Genomic DNA, 18,218 nt, shown 5'->3' on the forward strand with positions numbered 1-18,218 from the left:
TGTTTATGGTAATTTTATATTAATTCCAAAATTCAAAACTTACAGAGTAGTTATGGCAAACCAGAAGCTCAAATATTAAATGTCTCAGGCTCTTGTGTAGACCCCATTCACCTTAATAATTGAATTATTCTAGTTGTATGTCATTAATCTCAATTAAACATGTCAGATTGTTGTATTTGTAATGATATCATGTGTTTTCGTTGTAATTCCAAACCAAAATTAGTTCTAGAAATCCCAGACAGAATCGAAGACATTGTCTAACTGTAAAATAAGCATTACCCATAGCTTTGTGGTCATTTTTTACATACTTTTTAGTTTTAATATGCATTTATAGCCAGTGGATTTGTCCAAAGAACTGATGTTGTAAGATTATCTATCCTAGCTTTGATGTGCATTTGTGATACTGATTAGAGAAACCCATCTCATCTCACTTTCCTTTAACATGTTACTTCATGTATTGGCAGGTTTTTTTTTTTTGGTTGTTTGTTATTCAGATAAAACTCTTTAGGCAAAGGTGTCTGTTTTCAAGTATGATCAGTAAGAGAACGTTGTTTAAATATTGTATTCGAAGTGGCACTGGGCAAATAAAGATCATATGAATGGGCTGTTTTCCTCCCAGATACAAAAGAACAAGCTTATTTACTAACTTCATGAAAAAGTTCTGCAGTTGTCGTTTTATTTTTATCCATTTTCTATGACCTTCGGTGTAAGAATATGTAACTGCTTTATTGCAAATTTTATTCTGAGTGCTGCTGTAGCTTCATGAGTACTGTCATTTACTCTTCAAATATAACTGCGGGCATATGGTCATGGGTTTTTAAGTCATCTCTGATTTCTAGTGGAGAACACCTCCAAGATTTTACTTTTTGCAGTCTGTACACTGAACTGTCCTAGTACCGACCTAAAGCATGCCTGTACTTTGTTTGGATGGAGAATGCATGCAGGACAGACTTGTCACCTGCCACGAATGCATTTTCACATCTGCAGTGCAACACAGCTTCAGGAGCTTGCAGCTCCACCTATATACAATCCATAGGTTAGTACTAAGCTAACTGCCTTTGCGAGCCATTTTAAGCCTAGCTAATTATCCATTGTGAGACTCAAACCCTGCACCTTGTGTTTGTAAGGCAAACACCTTAACCATTAGGCCATCCTCCCAACCATCTGTCAGCAGTGGTACTCCAGGTTGGCTCAAAAAGTGAAGCTGTGGTGACCGATGACTTCTAAAGGACTTGGCAGGTCCGCAGAGGCACTGGCAATGATTAGACTATGATGAGTGGATATTAGGGTTTATTACCAAAGGGTGTTTCAGAATCTCACTAGCCACTTCTTGTATAGTGAAACTACAATACATTTGGTATTTTGACATTGCATGGAGATGTGTAGAGTACCATGTCTCCTTGCATGATGTCATACCCAGGGTCAGGGTTGTAATCAGAACTGTGCTTTCTATTTGCTGAAATTGTATTACAACAGGGAGCCTTGGCCCACTTCTAGACATTGTTTATGTGTCTGTGAAATGACTCAATTTGTTTACAAGAAAAAGAAGCTTTAATGCGATATGTGTATTTTGTCTAAACGGGTATATGCCCTATTCCCCACTTTAGTGCTTTCCTGTAGTTAATATATATAGTTAGGGTGTGGGGGTGCAGCTGTCTACATTGGAGGGTGGGGGGTGCAGCCCCCCACATAGTTTGGGTACATATTATCTTTTGGAAACAGTTATTCATTCGAGTTGTAAGTATCCATGTCTATGGTTTACAACATTTAAAATAGGTATGGGGCTATGCCTCCTCACCCCTCCAGTGTGGGGGACTGTGCCCACCACAACCCCCTTACTATATATACTAACTCCAGGATCGCACTACAGTGGGGAACAGGGCCTATATCTGTTTAGATTAAATGAGTTTCAGTCAAATGAGTTTTCAGTGAAGTGAGCTTTCAGTGAATTGTGCTCAGGCAATTAATTTTCAGTGAAATGAGGGTTCGACAAAATGAGTTTCAGTGAAATGTGTTTTCTATCAAACAAAGTAGACCCATATATATATATATATATATATATATATATATATATATATATATATAGAGAGAGAGAGAGAGAGATAGATATAGATATATACACACACACACACACACACAAATACTCATTGGTAACATCAAAATATCTAGTAAAGAAAACATATAATCTCAGTTAATTGTATAAATTGTAGCACACTGCATAAAGCTGACCAGCAAACAAATATACTGTGTAGCAAAATTAATAATCCGCAACCAGAATGATCTAATTGACTGATTCACCCCAGGGATCACGTCACTCGCCCTGCTACACAGGGGTCCATGGAAGTAAATAGTGTGGGAAGACATAGATTATAGGTTCATAGATTAGTACTAGGCTAACTGCCCTTTTGAGCCATTTTAAGCCTAGCCAATTATCCCTTGTGAGACTCAAACCCTGCATCTTGTGTTTGTAAGGCAAACACCTTAACCATTAGGCCACCCTCCCAGGGAATTGTTATGGCTAGACTTGTATAGGCTCTAGGGCCGATAGCCTAGTACCAACCTATGAACCTATGAGCTATGAGCCCTTATGTCTTTTTTAGTGTAAAAAGTCATCAGTGAAGTCTTACAGTATTAAAGATGAAAGCTCTCCTCTGTTTGACCATTCTGGCTGTGGATTATTCATTTTTGTTCCTCAGTATATTTATTTGCTGGTTGGGTTTATGCAGTACGCTACAGTTTACTAGTTTTGCTGTCTGCATTTAACCACTGTTTCTTGGTTTTCAGTTAATTGTATCAAAAGCTTTATATGTATCATGAGCAAAATAGTACATTTTTAGTAAATTAGTCTGTATATGTAACAATAAAGGTCTAGAAACTATGGTCAGTAGTATCTGTCCATTTTTCTGTTTGGAATAAACTCAAATTAATCAGGGTAAACCAATTTGTGTATCACTAAAAGATAATTACCGATACGTGTACTGAATGTAGTGCCATGATTATGCTCCAAAACCAGTAAAAAGATAAACCTGTAATGAGACACCCAACTGTAACAGCAGCTTCAAAGGTGTGTAACATTTGTTGCACATCCCCTAAGCGCTGTTACAGTCTAGTATCAGGGAAGGGACGTTCCTTCCCTCTTAAATGTCCCTGATTATCTTTCCTCATACATCCGTGGAAGTTTACACTTCATAGTCTGTTGTAACTTACTTTAATTAGGGCAGTATTTAAAAATGGTCTCTGGCTTTTTTGTGCAATTATATTTACTTGCTCTCTATGAGACAGCACTCACTAAGTCCTTTCCTGGCTTTCAAAGCCAGCAAAACACTTTGGCTTTTTTTTCTGTAACTGGTAGTACATGGAATAGATAAAACTCCTTATGCTACAAAGAGTTATGATTGGCTCTCACAGATAATTACCATTTATTATGTGTTCTGAACGTGGATGCTAAGATTAATCTCTTAAGTTTTGCTGTAGAGGTAAATTTCTTGCCATCCATGTCTCGAACCCATAATAACATGGTTACAATCAAAGACCCAATCACAATCTTCTATAGTTTGCAAAAAAATGTTATAATTGGTGTTTAGTCATGCAACAGAATGGTCGTTATCCATAAGTTCTGTGCTTTGGAACCAGAGGTATCCTTAATTGGTTGGTAATCATCTGTCTCCTGAATTGGCTTTGACTGAGTCATCCTATATGATGAGGTTAGGCTTCTAACCTTATTAATTTTGCATTGAAATTAGTTTTGTTTGTTTGCTGACCACATAGTTCCAGACAGCAGAAACCTCTGTTTGACACTGAAGTCCTCCTGTACAACTAGATTTTGTAGGTATTTGCTAACTTTTTTTATAATTTGTTATCCCGGGTGCAACCAGTTTGTGATGGTAAAGGCATTCAAAGTGCATAAAGTCCAAACATGACTCCCCCAGACTTTTGCCTTCCCCCGCACCTCCGTAATCACATGACTAGCATATTACTTCCATCCTTCCCCCAGGCTACTCAATATTGAGAAACTTGCATTTATGTTCTTCTGGGCCGGATAATCTATAGAACTATTTTGCAAATGTTGCTGTCCCTTCATCTCTTACAGTAAGGGTAAAACGACGTATAGTGTATTTCATTTTCAGAATGATTACACACTGTCCTGCTGCCCACCTAACTTCTGGAGTAAGGATACAGATAACTGTAGGATGCTTTCAAGCTTGAAAGAAACTTTTTTTGAGTGATATGATTACTGTGAATCAGAAAAAGACATAAACCAATCAAGTCATATATTTAAAATGTGATGCCTTTATTATTGAATGACCATCAGGATTCAGATTGTGCTTGCTGGGAACTGAACAGCATATATTTCTGTCAGTATTAACTTGTAGAAATTAGCCTAAACAAAAATAATCGTGAATGCAGATGCTAATAGCTAAGGTCTAGGTGCAGCATCCCCCAAGTAAAATGTCCAAGTGTTGCTTCCTAAAGCCTATAAGCAAAAATCTTGACTTCGTAAAGACTGAATAGCAAATGTGTTTTTGGTAGGAGAGAGTAAAAACAGGCCATCAGAACAGAGGGTGGTTTGCAGACCTTTCTTCTAGTTCTTAAGATTAGAGATAAAAAAGAGAACAGGTTTGAGAAAAGACCTTACTGAGACTTCAGCATTAATACTAGAAGAAGAAAAGACATTTCTGAGAGTCGAGCATTAATAACAAATGAGTATTTAACATATCCAGAGATAATTGCGGTGAACTGCTGAGCAAAATGTAGAATTAATTTTAAACAACTACTTCTGAGCATGTACAGCACAGGGTCTATGTTATAAACCTGAAAGCTCTAAACAGCGAATACAAGTATATTGACACATAAAGAGTGATGTACAATAATAGCGAAACATGTATTTAGCGGAAATCAAAACACCTAATGTGTTTCTTTAAACAACAGCGCCATGCAGGTATACTTAAATTAACTAAATAAAAGTAAAATAACACACTTTTGCAGGGCGGCAATCCCCCCTGCACCCCCCACATCCCGGCTACTTAAATATACCAACTCCAAGATCGCAGTACAGTGGGGAAAAGGATATATTTCCTTATACCCAGGATCACGCTGCTGGCCCAACAAATACGTTTGGTGTTCTGATTTTTGCTAAATATGTGTTTTGCTATAAAATTGTACATCACTCTTTATGTGTTGATGTAAAGGTATTCGCTCTTTAGAGCATTCAGGTTTATAATATAGACCCACAGCATGGGCTTAGCTGATCAAGTGCTGTGCTAATCGACTCAGTCCGTCACATCCCCTAGTTAGTAAGATTCATGGGTTCTGTCAAGAATGCTCAGCGATCACTTTCTGTGTTATATGCCTGAGGCATTTACCTCCTCCACATCAGTAGTTTATGTTTTTTTCAACAGTGTAAGATTTCACAACAAGACATTCTTATATAATGTTGTCAGGATACTGGTCTTTGTAATAGATGTCATTTCAAGCCAGGAAAGTATTTCTGTTAAATTTCATTCAGTACTTCACCTTCATGTGGAATGACAGAACCTCAGAACAAACACAGACGCTTCTAAGACCACATACCCAGATAAGTACATTTCCAGAGCTGAGCACCTGTGGCAACTTTACAAATACAGCAGTGTTTCATGGTGCCTTCAATGCAAGCTGATGGTTTCTGCACAAATCTTTGGCTGGGACCTCAGTTCCTAAGGGTACATTTTATACTATAACAGCACCTCTAGAGCACCATAAGCCAGACTTAATAGCTGTCCTTGGCTTCTTGACCATAAAGATGCAAATAGTAAGTAGTTAGAGACTCCTAACAGGTAGTTGCAAAGTAAGTAAATGTTAAGGTGTCTGCCCCACATTTCCAGAGTTGTCTGTACAAAGTTTTCTTGTACATCATGTGTGTGTAGGTTTTTTATTGTTACTCCAGTTTTCTCCTACCACCCCAAAATATACTGCCTTTTGGCCAGGTCAACAAATAGTTACAAACCCATAACAAGTAATTTCAGAAGCATAACAAATAATTACAGAACCGCAGCAGGCAGATCTGAGTAATTGCGTACTTAATGTCATGAGCTGACACAGTCCTGTGTTATTGTTACTGTCTGCCTCTGGTGTCATATTTAAGGGTTTCATTAGTAAACATTTATACTTGCTGGAGTGGGGGTGGCACAGAAAACCATGTGAGAATCCTGGCTTTCTGCCTCAGCACATTATTGCAGTTACTGATGCAAACTCTAATAACGAAACAAAGAAAAGGAAGTTTGTGGTTTTCAAGTGGTAGAAAATACAGACTGTTTTTTTCAAGGATCATCTAAGAAATGTTAGGATCCAGCATTAGTTTTGGTAAACAGTTATCTTTATTACAAATAGTCACTCTGATAGTATAAGGAATAAAACCCTCAGTGCAGTTAACCCATGTGTTTGACAGAGTGGCAGGAAGGGTGAGCAAACCCATCTTGGGGAGGGGGTTGCGTTCACAGGCAAAAAAACAGTTGGAGCTTTCTGGCAGTCAATAAGGAAGATAAAATCTTTCAAAGGTACATAAAGGACTAAAGAAAGACAAAATTTGTTACTGCAAAACTTAAATAGTTGTAGCTGTCAGCAGATAAGGGTGCCTAAAAGAAGAGGCACAAAATGATATTTTTTCTCATCAGAGATCAGATCACATAGACGATGAAGGGCATTTGCCATGTGTCTGCAGTTAAATAACTTAGGAGATGTAAGTGTACGGCAGCCCATTCATAGAAATTGATTAAAAAACTCCAAATATTAAAGGTGCACAAAACCTTTCTAGACCTTTTGGGTTTTACTGTTAAATACTTAGAATGTGAATGATGTTTTTTAACAAACATCAGAGGAAGATGAGGTTCCTTATGACTCAAAGAAAACTAATATGATTCCCCTTCACATCAAAAATGAGAGCAAAATGGAGGCTCAGAGCTATGATCCTGTCATTTTGCCTTTACTTGTTAAGAAAAGAATGTACTCATTTCTGAAGCAAATAATTTTAGAATAGCCTGAAAACTCTGACAGACTGGAATCGAGTCTTACCAGATGAGTCTAGCAAGAGATCTTCGAGAATACTTAGAATAGAGCAGTGTACTTACACCGTAACACACTGAATGAGTGAAAGAGACTCGGAGTGAGTTAAAGAATGATAGCGATCATAGCATTTATGAAATACTGCCTAAATTATAGCGGTCTTAGCATTTCTGAACTACTGCCTAAATGATAGCGATCTTAGCATTTATGAAATACTGCCTAAATGATACGGTCTTAGCATTTATGAAATACTGCCTAAATGATACGGTCTTAGCATTTATGAAATACTGCCTAAATGATAGTGATCTTAGCATTTATGAAATCCTGCTTAAATAACAATCATAGCATTTATGAAATACTGCTTAAATGATAGCGGTCTTAGCATTTCTGAACTACTGCCTAAATGATAGCGATCATAGCATTTATGAAATACTGCCTAAATGATACAGTCTTAGCATTTATGAAATACTGCCTAAATTATAGCGGTCTTAGCATTTCTGAACTACTGCCTAAATGATAGCGATCTTAGCATTTATGAAATACTGCCTAAATGATAGCGATCTTAGCATTTATGAACTACTGCCTAAATGATAGCGATCTTAGCATTTCTGAACTACTGCCTAAATTATAGCGATCATAGCATTTATGAAATACTGCCTAAATGATAGCGATCTTAGCATTTCTGAACTACTGCCTAAATGATAGCGATCTTAGCATTTATGAACTACTGCCTAAATGATAGCGATCTTAGCATTTCTGAACTACTGCCTAAATGATAGCGATCATAGCATTTATGAAATACTGCCTAAATGATAGCGATCTTAGCATTTCTGAACTACTGCCTAAATGATAGCGATCTTAGCATTTATGAACTACTGCCTAAATGATAGTGATCTTAGCATTTATGAACTACTGCCTAAATGATAGAGATCTTAGCATTTATGAAATACTGCCTAAATTATAGCGATCTTAGAATTTATGAAATACTGCCTAAATTATAGCGATCTTAGCATTTATGAAATACTGCCTAAATTATAGTGATCTTAGCATTTATGAACTACTGCCTAAATGATAGCGATCTTAGCATTTCTGAACTACTGCCTAAATGATAGCGATCTTAGCATTTATGAAATACTGCCTAAATTATAGCGATCTTAGCATTTATGAGATACTGCCTAAATTATACCGATCTTAGCATTTATGAAATACTGCCTAAATGATAGTGATCTTAGCGTTTATGAAATACTGCCTAAATTATAGCAATCATAGCATTTATGAAATACTGCCTAAATGATAGTGATCTTAGCATTTATGAAATCCTGCTTAAATAACAATCATAGCATTTATGAAATACTGCTTAAATGATAGTGATCATAGCGTTTATGAAATGCTGACTGCAGCAGGCATAGAGAGAGTTGTGGTAGATGGAGTTCACTCCTACAGATGGTCAGCCATGAATGGGGTACAATGTAGTCAGTAATGGAAGAGTAATTTTTTGTTACATTGTAGAAAGTGTGGAATGTATGATATGCCTTTCTGCGGATGGCTCACTTATGTTAAAGGCAGGATCATATGCCCAAAGATTAAAAACGCATAAGAATATACTAGTTAAGGCCGGAGGAATGTTCGAAGATCTAACAGCTTGCATTTGATGCAGAATGAATAAATAAGTAAGAATGAGAGGACATGTGATACATGTGGCCCACAAAGAGCAGTATAGAAACAGAAAGGGGGAGGAGCAAGAAACCAGGTAAAAAGGGACAACTGATAGTTAGTTCTGGTAACCTGAAGATGATCAAAGGAGGGACATCTGGTAGTTAGTTCTGGTAACCTGAAGATGATCAAAGGAGGGACATCTGGTAGTTAGTTCTAGTAACCTGAAGATTATCAAAGGAGGGACATCTGGTAGTTAGTTCTGGTAACCTGAAGATGATCAAAGGAGGGACATCTGGTAGTTAGTTCTGGTAACCTGAAGATGATCAAAGGAGGGACATCTGGTAGTTAGTTCTGGTAACCTGAAGATGATCAAAGGGATGTGAAACATGAGCTTGAAAGAAGCAGCGCTGTTACGCATCAGAAAGTTATCACCCCTCACTCTAGGTATTCCCTAAGTCCCCTTCAAAGTGTTATTTACATGCGTCAGAGTTTATTAGACACCTGCAAAGTAGTCAAACACCTCTTTTGTTCAAAGCAGGTGGCTGTAGATGAAATGGCCTGTGCTTTGACAAATACTGGTACAATTTCTTGACTTGTCCTCTTCCTCTATTCCTTCACTTTTCCCATAGTATCTACCTGATTTTTCACTTCACATTCCTACCTTTTTCCTACCTTCTGGTATGCTGCTAAGAAGTATTTTTTCCCTAACCATACTTTCTAGCTCTTTGTTTAACTGTTCTATTGTTTTTGTTGTGTTCTGTCTCTTTTCTTGATTAAAACTATGTAACTATGGTTTCTTGTTATCAGTCACCCCCCCCACCTTATAACTCTCTTTCTCTCCTCCTCACTCCCCCTGCCAATCTTTGATTTATTTACAGACTTCATTATATACTGGTCTGTGTAGCTAGATATGATGTTTCTGGGTTTGCCACATTTATTGTCTGATTTAAAACTTACAATTTTTAGCAGGTCTTCTTTGTGATTACTTTATTTATGCTAGTGGCATACTCTGCATTTAGGACATTTGTGTCGTATTTTTGTACTGATATTTTGCACACATCTCAGTTATGTCCAAATTTCAGTCTTGGCTTGGTATCATTTCCTGATGGCTGTCTAATAAAGAAGCAGAAAAATTGCTGCCTGTGCAAATTAAAAAAAGTTACTTTAGAATTTGTAAAATAAAATATGATGGTAAATGTAATTATTTAATGGAGTTTTTTTATCTAAGTTTTATTGTTGTAATTCATGCTACTGCATTCGAGGGAAAAAGCTGTTAATCTTTTATGTCACTGACTACATTAGGGATGAATTGATTTAAAATGATGTCTAAGATAATTTTTGTTTTCATTTTGTTTCCCTTACAGGAGATACATCCCTGGAAGAAGAAGTAAGTTATTCTGTCAAGTTTTATCTTAATTACTTGTAGAGTGAAATGCTGGTGAAACTGTACATCTTTAAATATATTAATACTGGGTTATCAGTCCTGATCTCAGTCTGCAGATGGTTGAACTTTCAGAACATCCTTACAGGGATTTATAAAGCTTATTCATTGTTATAGCGATGGATATGATGAGTGACAATCGATGCTGGTACCTGTAACTGTTGTATGTGCAGGTGTGTAGTGAAAAATTACTTCATTCACACAGTAATGTGACACAAAAAAAGCAGTAAATGCAAAGTGATTTCATGTGTGTGGAAAATCTCAGAGATGTCTTTCAAGCAGTGAAGGTACAGAATAGAATATATGCGGCCTTCTTAAAATCATACAAAATTCATTATCACTGAATAGTGTTTGTTATTGTGTTTTTGTGGCATTACGGTGGTGCATAAAGCCATCTTCTTTGCCTAGGAGTTCACACTACAATGTGTGTCATCATTAAGAATGGACATCACTTGGTGTTTTTTTTAATGAAATAACAGCTACATTGAATTATTTTTGAAGAATAGTAAAGGATAAAGAAGTCATGAAGAGGTGCGGAAGGCAAAAACTTTGGAATCCTCTGTGGTGTTCTTGTTAAGTGAATTAAATATGGAGATATTTAGATAAATATTATCTTGTTGGTGCAGCAGTTAGCGGTCACCTCACAGCAAGAGGTTCTCTGGTTCGATTCTCAGTAGGGGTGCCTTCTATGCAGAGTCTGCATGTCCTCCTTGCGGTCATGTGGGTTTCCTCCGGGTGCTCCTGTTTCCTCCCACATTCTTAAGACATGCAGTAGGTGGACTGGATGCTCTACATTGGCCATAGGTGAGAGTGTGTGTGTGTAAGTGAATGGTACGAATGAACTACTGTGGCAGGGATAGCCACCCAGCTGTGTAAACCTTTGATCAAGATGATTGCCACTGTTGAAGTGACACCCCAACCCCATGTGCAAAATAGGAAAAGGGGTTAAAGATGGATGGATTAATGATTTGTTCAAGTGGACGGTGGCTTACAAGGCAGGCAGAAGATAAGAGGTGTTTTTACAAAAGTATGGAAACTAGTAGGTTCAATGCAACCCTGTGGTCAGTGTTTCTGTTGTCCAGCTCCTGCATTTAGGTCTGACCTCTGGTCACTTTAATTGTGGACTTTGCATGTTCTAGTCCAAGCTGCACAGGTTTCCTATTTTTCTGTCACCTCCCATACCAGTGTGCTTGATTGGTAACTCCATCATGTCTGCATATATTGCAACTACCCTTTTATCCATGTATCCCAGATTACATCTGTTAAGAATAAGGGACGGACTAATTCCCTTTCCTGGTTAACAAATAAATTGATACAAGGAGGAAGTGGAAAAGAAATGAAAGAAAATGTGAGAAGGAAGTTCATTTTAGGGTGCAGAGATTTTTATTTGTTAACTAAGTAAATTAAATTATCTTAACTTTGCCTTTTAGTCATGAGCAAATAATTATTAAAAGAAAGAAAACTAAGTGCATATTGCATGTGTTTAAAGGACATAGCAATAGTGGAACATGACAGTTAACACAAGTTGTGTAAAACTCAAAGGGAAGTTAAGTCCTGGGAATGTGAGTTGGGAGCTTACAAACCCCTGTGCAGAGGGGGGTCTGCGAGAGGTGCATGTGAACTAGATGTTGTTTGCTGAGTTGCATATTAACAGGATATAAAGTAGACTTGTAGAGTGTTGTCAGAGTGGAAGAACACAGAATTTTGTTCCTGTATTGAGGTATTTCATACAGAACAGCTGGTACAGAGCTCACCTGTCTGTTTATAGCATGTCTCCTCTTAAGCCGAAATAAGGGGACCTGGAACATTTACTGAGTAGCACTTAAGATGTTTAATGTTACTTTAGATTGGCTGCTCTCAGCAGCAGCAGTGCACTCAGGGTGCCCACTGGCAGATGTGGAAAGTTGTCAGGTTGCCCCCTGGCAGATGTGGAGTGATGTCAGGGTGCCCCCTGGCAGATGTGGAGTGAAGTCAGGGTGCCCACTGGCAGATGTGGAGTGATGTTAGAATTTCTATAAATCTCTTAATGATAATGACCAAACTTGTGTTAGGTTCAGACCCGTCATGGCAGAGTGCTGCCTTAGTTTCAGGAAGGGGCCTTGTTATCTGGTATGGTGCAACAGGTTACTGCAAGGTGCAACAGTATGTTTAGGGAAAATGAGTACAGAAGTGTAATTTGCAAGGCATGGATTTCAGGCTTTAGGTACAGTGGTATTATTCAGGATGATTTTACAATACTTTTCTAAGTGTCCCTGTTTAGATGTTTTAGGCTGGGAGAACAGGTTATGGTTCATTACTAATGTTCATTAATAACTACGATAGACTCCTTCTTATCCAGTCTCACTGGGACCAGACCTTTGGCTGGATAAACAAATGGCTGGTTAATCAGAAAAAAACATACAAAATAGCATTTATAGGTTGTAACCACCTAGCCCCCCTAGACAGATTTTAAATATTTCTCTTATAGTCTTAGAAAGTTGCTAGAATAAGAGCATTTGTCTTAGCATGCATTTTCTGAAGGATAGAGGAAGTCTGAAACTCAAAGCAGAAAGAAGTAGGATTGCACTAAAGTCTCAAGACTACCAGCACAGTACCAGGCATTCATTCACATTCATTTCTCAGTACCACAAACTCACTCACACTCATGCACAGTCACACACACTCACACACACACAAACACACACACACACACACACACACACACACACACACACACACACACACACACACACACACACACACACACACACAGCATTTGCCAGCCTACTACTCTGCTCCTATATTTTTTTTTCTGGAAAACAGTGACTTGCTAGTAACCAGTGTCTTTGTCCAAGTCATCCAGTCCTTTCCTCTGACTGAGCACTGTTAAGACATGCACAGCTAAGCCAAACCAAGTTCAGCACTCAGTCTACAACACTACTTGAAACTTTTCTGCTTGTCTGGGCAGCCTGGCAAATTGCTCCCATCTCAGTTGCTCTCAGCTGCTGGTGGAGTTGATGTTGCTTGCTGGCATTATGGAACTGAACTGTATTTTTTTTGTTTAAATCAGGAGTCAGGAATGGGCAATAATCGATCAGCAACATAGTTGTACAGTCAATTTTAAACCTGCTATCTGAACCTGCTGCTAAGCCGACCAAACAATTACCAAGTTGGTTAAGAGGAATGGACGACAAGGGTGGTGGGGATAAATAAGAAACTTAAAGAAATAGAATATAGCCTGGTTAGCCTGCTGCCTGTAAAAAATAAATAAATAAAGTGCCAGTATGACTTAAGTAAAGGAATTTGTACCCACACCCCTATAAAAATGGAAGGGGCCAACCAACGTACGTGATGACAATGCACACATGCGCATTGTAGCAACTTGGAAGGAGGAAGTAAACAGATGGGCAGGACACAGGTTGCAATCATCAGATCATAATCCAAATTCCGTAATGGGCAATATTAAGTATAAGTTAAGTGCTGGATCTGGCTCTTAGGAGGTAGAAGTGTTGGATGTTCTTCATGTTTCACTGTTGCAGTCATCACATTTGAATTATCCCTGCCAGGTTAGCCCTCGGCCGGCCGAATACCAGAGGCTTAGTATTTCTGCATTGGTTGCTGTCACTTTAGGACTGATGTCAGGTCATCAGTAGTATAAAGTAAGGCAGCTGATGCCATTACATGTCTTTCTTGCCACGGAGCCCGAAGCAGAAGCAGTTTGCATGAGTGCCTGTTGGACACTACCTGAGTTTTGTCTTCTGAACTGAAGCTGAAGTCTTATAAAGCTAATTAGGGATCCTTTTTTCTTGCACTAACTGATGTCAGAAAAAGTTAACAATAGTCTCACCTGTGGAAAGCAAATACCACAATGAAACTTTCATTCTTACTGCGTCACTTGCTTAGGCCTAGACCACAATGTCCCCCAATGTCACTTTTGCCTGTTGGACGCTACCTGAGCTTCGTCTTCTGAATTGAAGCTGAAGTCTTCTAAAGCTAAGTACCCCATTGGGGATCCGTTTTTCTTGCACTAACCGATGTCAGAAAAAGTTAACAATTGTCTTGCCTGTGGAAAGCAAATACCACAATGAAACTTTCATTCTTACTGCGTCACTTGCTTAGGCCCAGACCACAATGTCCCCACTGTCGCTTTTGTGCTTTGTTCAATGCCAGAACTGTATGTTGTTGGGCCCTTATTGTAGCTAAATATTTTCACTTACAGTCCTCGAATTCCAAGATGGCTTTGGTAAGCCATCTGACAGCAGATCTTCTGAAAAAAATGTAAAGATAAAGACAGAGACAGACTGCACTGGTCAAAACCTACCGACGATGCTTCCGTTAAGCTAGTCGTTAGTTCTCCAGTCCTCAGTGAGGTGCTTTTGCAGCCCCTGATGCCCGCTTCTGTGGATTCTCAGGTCACTACCGAGACCCTTTCAGAGTCTGGTATGCCACAAAACTCTTCTTTGACTAAGGATCCTGTGGTTGTCTCTTGGATGGGTCCAGAGTGGCTGAGCAGGCACCGGCTTCCGAGGAAGTACTTTGCACTACCGATTCTCAACACAAACCAATGACTTCTTTTGCGTCTACCAATCTTTTGAAAACTACCAAGTTTCTAAGGCCCAGGGTACAAACCACATCCAAGAAACCAACAACCCAATCCAGGCACCTGCTTGCTTGCCTCAATCTCAAATGCTTAAAATGACAGAAGACCATATCATGCTGATCGGGGAAGCCACGCTACCCCTTCCAAAAGAAAAAGAGATCTGTCCCCAGTAGTTTTGTCTGAACAGGAGTCTGATGACTCTTATGCATCTGAATATGAAGACATGCAACACCTCTCTGCTGATGAGGATTCTGATGCAGAGGACTCCATTCCTTCAGCCTCTCCCCCAAGGACTTTTCCTTTGGGGAAACCCTTCATACCTTAAGGGAGCATTTCCAATGGGAATGTCAGAACTACCCTCAGTCTAAAAAGAGACTCAGAGAATTCTTGGATCTTCCACAGCACAGACCACTGGCCATTCCCCCAGTCCTGGATGTTGTGGAGGATGTTTTCCTGGAATCCAGTTTGACTCCTGGCACCCTCCCACCTGCACCCAGAAAACCAGACAGGTACTCTAGAGTCCCTGACTCACACAAATATATTTTTAAAAGGCCTACTGCTGACCCTGAGGTAATTTCTCAAGGGCTTAAAGGGATTAAAACAACCTTTGCTAAGAATCCCACCCCCTTAGATAGGAATTCCCAAGCACTAGACAGATGGGGTAAAAAAGTGTACACCTCTGCTAATCTTGCTATCAGAGCACTAAATTGCCAATTCCATATGCTAAAATTTCAGCAACATACCCTGGAACTCCTTAAATAAAAGATATCTTCCTTTCCTGCTTGTGCAGAATCTAAAGAGTTACAAGAGTTAATGCATTCTGCAAGTCAAGTAACTAAACACACCTTGCACTGTGGGTTTGATGCCCTAGAAGCTTCTTGCAGGGCAGCAGTCACCAGTTCTGTCCTTATAAGACATGCATGGTTTAAGGAACAGCCCTTGCCAGACCGTGTTAAATCTAAATTGTTGGATGCACCCTTGCACAAAGACAACTTATTTGACACTAAAACAGAAGAGATCTTAAAAAAGATGGAAGAAAAAACTAAATCTATGCAGACAGTTAAGGATTTCTTACAGGTCCAACCACCCAGGTTCAGCAGGCATTGCCCCTTCAAGCACTGGTCCTTTCCTGCTCCCACCAGTTCAATTCAACCCAGACCCCGTGGAAGCAGACCCCCCCCACCAGACAGCAGCCACAATGAATGCAGAGATCAAAACAGTGGACTTCCTCCACTTCAAAAACAGGGAGTTCTAATCCACCCCCTCATGGTAAGAACTCACAATGACTCTCCTCCCCACTTCCTCCCTCTGCCCACCTTCACTTACCCCTAAGAGAAAAACTATCCATTCACGCAAGCACCTGGGCTACCATTACCAATGACCGCTAGGTCCGCAACACAGTTTCCCAGGGATGCAAATTTTCTTTTTACACCCTTCCAACTCCAAAATGGTTCCAAGATCTACCTCCAAACCAGTGGGCAGAGGCACAAAAGCAAGTCCTTTCCCTGCTCTCTATGAGGCCAATAGAGCACTTTCCTGCAGAACAGAAAGGCCAAGGTTTCTACTCCACACTTTTTCTGGTACCCAGAAAAGAGGGCACTTGGCACCCCATCCTCAATCTATCCATTCCAAATACCTTCCTTGTGATACCAAAATTCAAAATGCTCACCCTCCAGCAGCTGCTACCCATGCTCTCCAAGGATGCTTGGCTAGTCACCCTACCTCTACATTCCTATCAGGAAATCATGCAGGAAATATCTGCGTTTCAGGGCAGGATCTCTGCACTTTCAGTTCTCTGCACTTCCCTTTGGCTTATCTACTGCTCCCAGAGTTTTAACAACATGGCTGGCTCTGGCCATTGCCTTTTGCAGGCAAAGGAATATCCAGATTTACCCATACTTAGACGACTGCCTAATTCAGGCAGTCAGCCAGGAAAAGCTGCTCAAGCACCTGGTCTTTCTAAAATCCCTACTGACCTCCCTAGGATACGCAATCAACGAAAAGAAATCAAAACAAGTACCCACCTAAAGGATTATATTCCTGGGAGCAAGCCTGGACACAGCATCTCAGATGGCATTACTTACACCAGAAAAGTAAACTTACCTGACAGGCTACTTCTCTTAACTAGCCACCAGACCCCAGTTATCTGCAAGGAAATTCCTGCAAGCTCTAGGGTTCATGGCCTCCTGCATTCTATTCCATATGCCAGACTGCATATGAAGAAACTACAATGGTACCTAAAAAGCCTTTGGTGTCAACACTCTCAAGACCTAGAAACTCTTATACCCATGATACCTTGCCTCAGAAACGATTTTCTTTGGTGGGCAGCAGCTTGCTCCCACAAGGGACTGCCCTTCTCACCACCCCTACTGCCCAAATCCTCACCACAGATGCATCAGACTATGCCTGGGGTGCACACCTGGACTGCAGGTGCATACAAGGCCAATGGAGCCCACAGCAAATCCAGCTGCACATCAGCCAAAAAGAGATGATGGCTGTCCAGCATGCCTTGACAGCTTTCAAGCCCCTTCTCTCCCCAGGGGCTCTCCTGATCAAAACAGATGATGCCACTGTAATGTGGTACATCAACAAGCAGGGAGGGACTCACTCCTACCCTCTGTGCAGACTGGCCATGACCCTTTGGCACACAGCCTCTGCCATGCAACTCCACCTCTTAGCACAATTCCTGCCAGGTTCTCTAAACTCTCTGGCAGACCACTTAAGCAGAAATGTTCTGGACCCACATGAGTGGCAGCTAGACAAAAGAACCTTCACCCTAATAACTCAGAGATGGGGCACTCCGAAGGTCGACCTCTTTGCCAATCATCAGCTCAGCAAGTTCTGCACCATGGAGCATCACTGCATGGCTTGGAAAGTGGATGCCCTGTCCTTCCCCTGGGTCACATTATTGGTCTATGCCTTTTCTCCACTACCTCTCATCCCCAGGGTACTGCTCAAAATAAAGGAGGAAAAACCAAGGACAATTCTTTTTTTTTTTCTCAAAAAATTTTTTATTAATTATATGAATAGCAAGACAATTAAAAGATTATACATAACAAGAAGGCATAAATGAACATATAACAATTCATCTAGTGATAACAACCTTCATGAGATTTTGATAAGTTATTTAGAAATAAAACATACACCATATGTACACTATATACAAGTTAGGCAACCTGAGAGGAAAAAAAAAAAAAAAAAAAAAAAAAAAAAAAATATTTAACATTAACTATTTAATATGTTTAGAACCTTTTCTAACACAACCTTTCTAATAGCTTTTTTTTTTTTGGACTTCCACCTAAGTATCTTTGAGCATCAATAAATTTAAAAGCCATTTTCTGGAAAGTAACCCATTTTAATTTAGAACGATCAATCCAATTTTGTATTATATAAAGTTTTAGTAATGAGCAAATAAAAATGATAACATGAATATCAACTTTTGAAAGATGAATCAATGGAATATGTAGAATAGCAAATTCCCACGTCAACGTGGATTTTTGATAT

General features: G+C 39.5%; 1 protein-coding gene across 1 annotated transcript in view; it reads left to right on the forward strand.

Moving 5' to 3' along the window:
- The window catches only part of LTBP2 (latent transforming growth factor beta binding protein 2), a 3,457,946-nt gene that overhangs the window by 2,245,709 nt on the left and 1,194,019 nt on the right, over positions 1-18,218 (forward strand). The window contains exon 13 of the mRNA XM_044074624.1: positions 10,059-10,078. Coding sequence (XP_043930559.1) covers positions 10,059-10,078 — 20 coding nt within the window. The remainder of the gene's footprint in view (positions 1-10,058; positions 10,079-18,218) is intronic.

The sequence above is a fragment of the Protopterus annectens genome, chromosome 6.part0 (genome assembly GCF_019279795.1).
Source record: "Protopterus annectens isolate FY-2018-M chromosome 6.part0, PAN1.0, whole genome shotgun sequence".
Taxonomy (NCBI): domain Eukaryota; kingdom Metazoa; phylum Chordata; order Ceratodontiformes; family Protopteridae; genus Protopterus; species Protopterus annectens.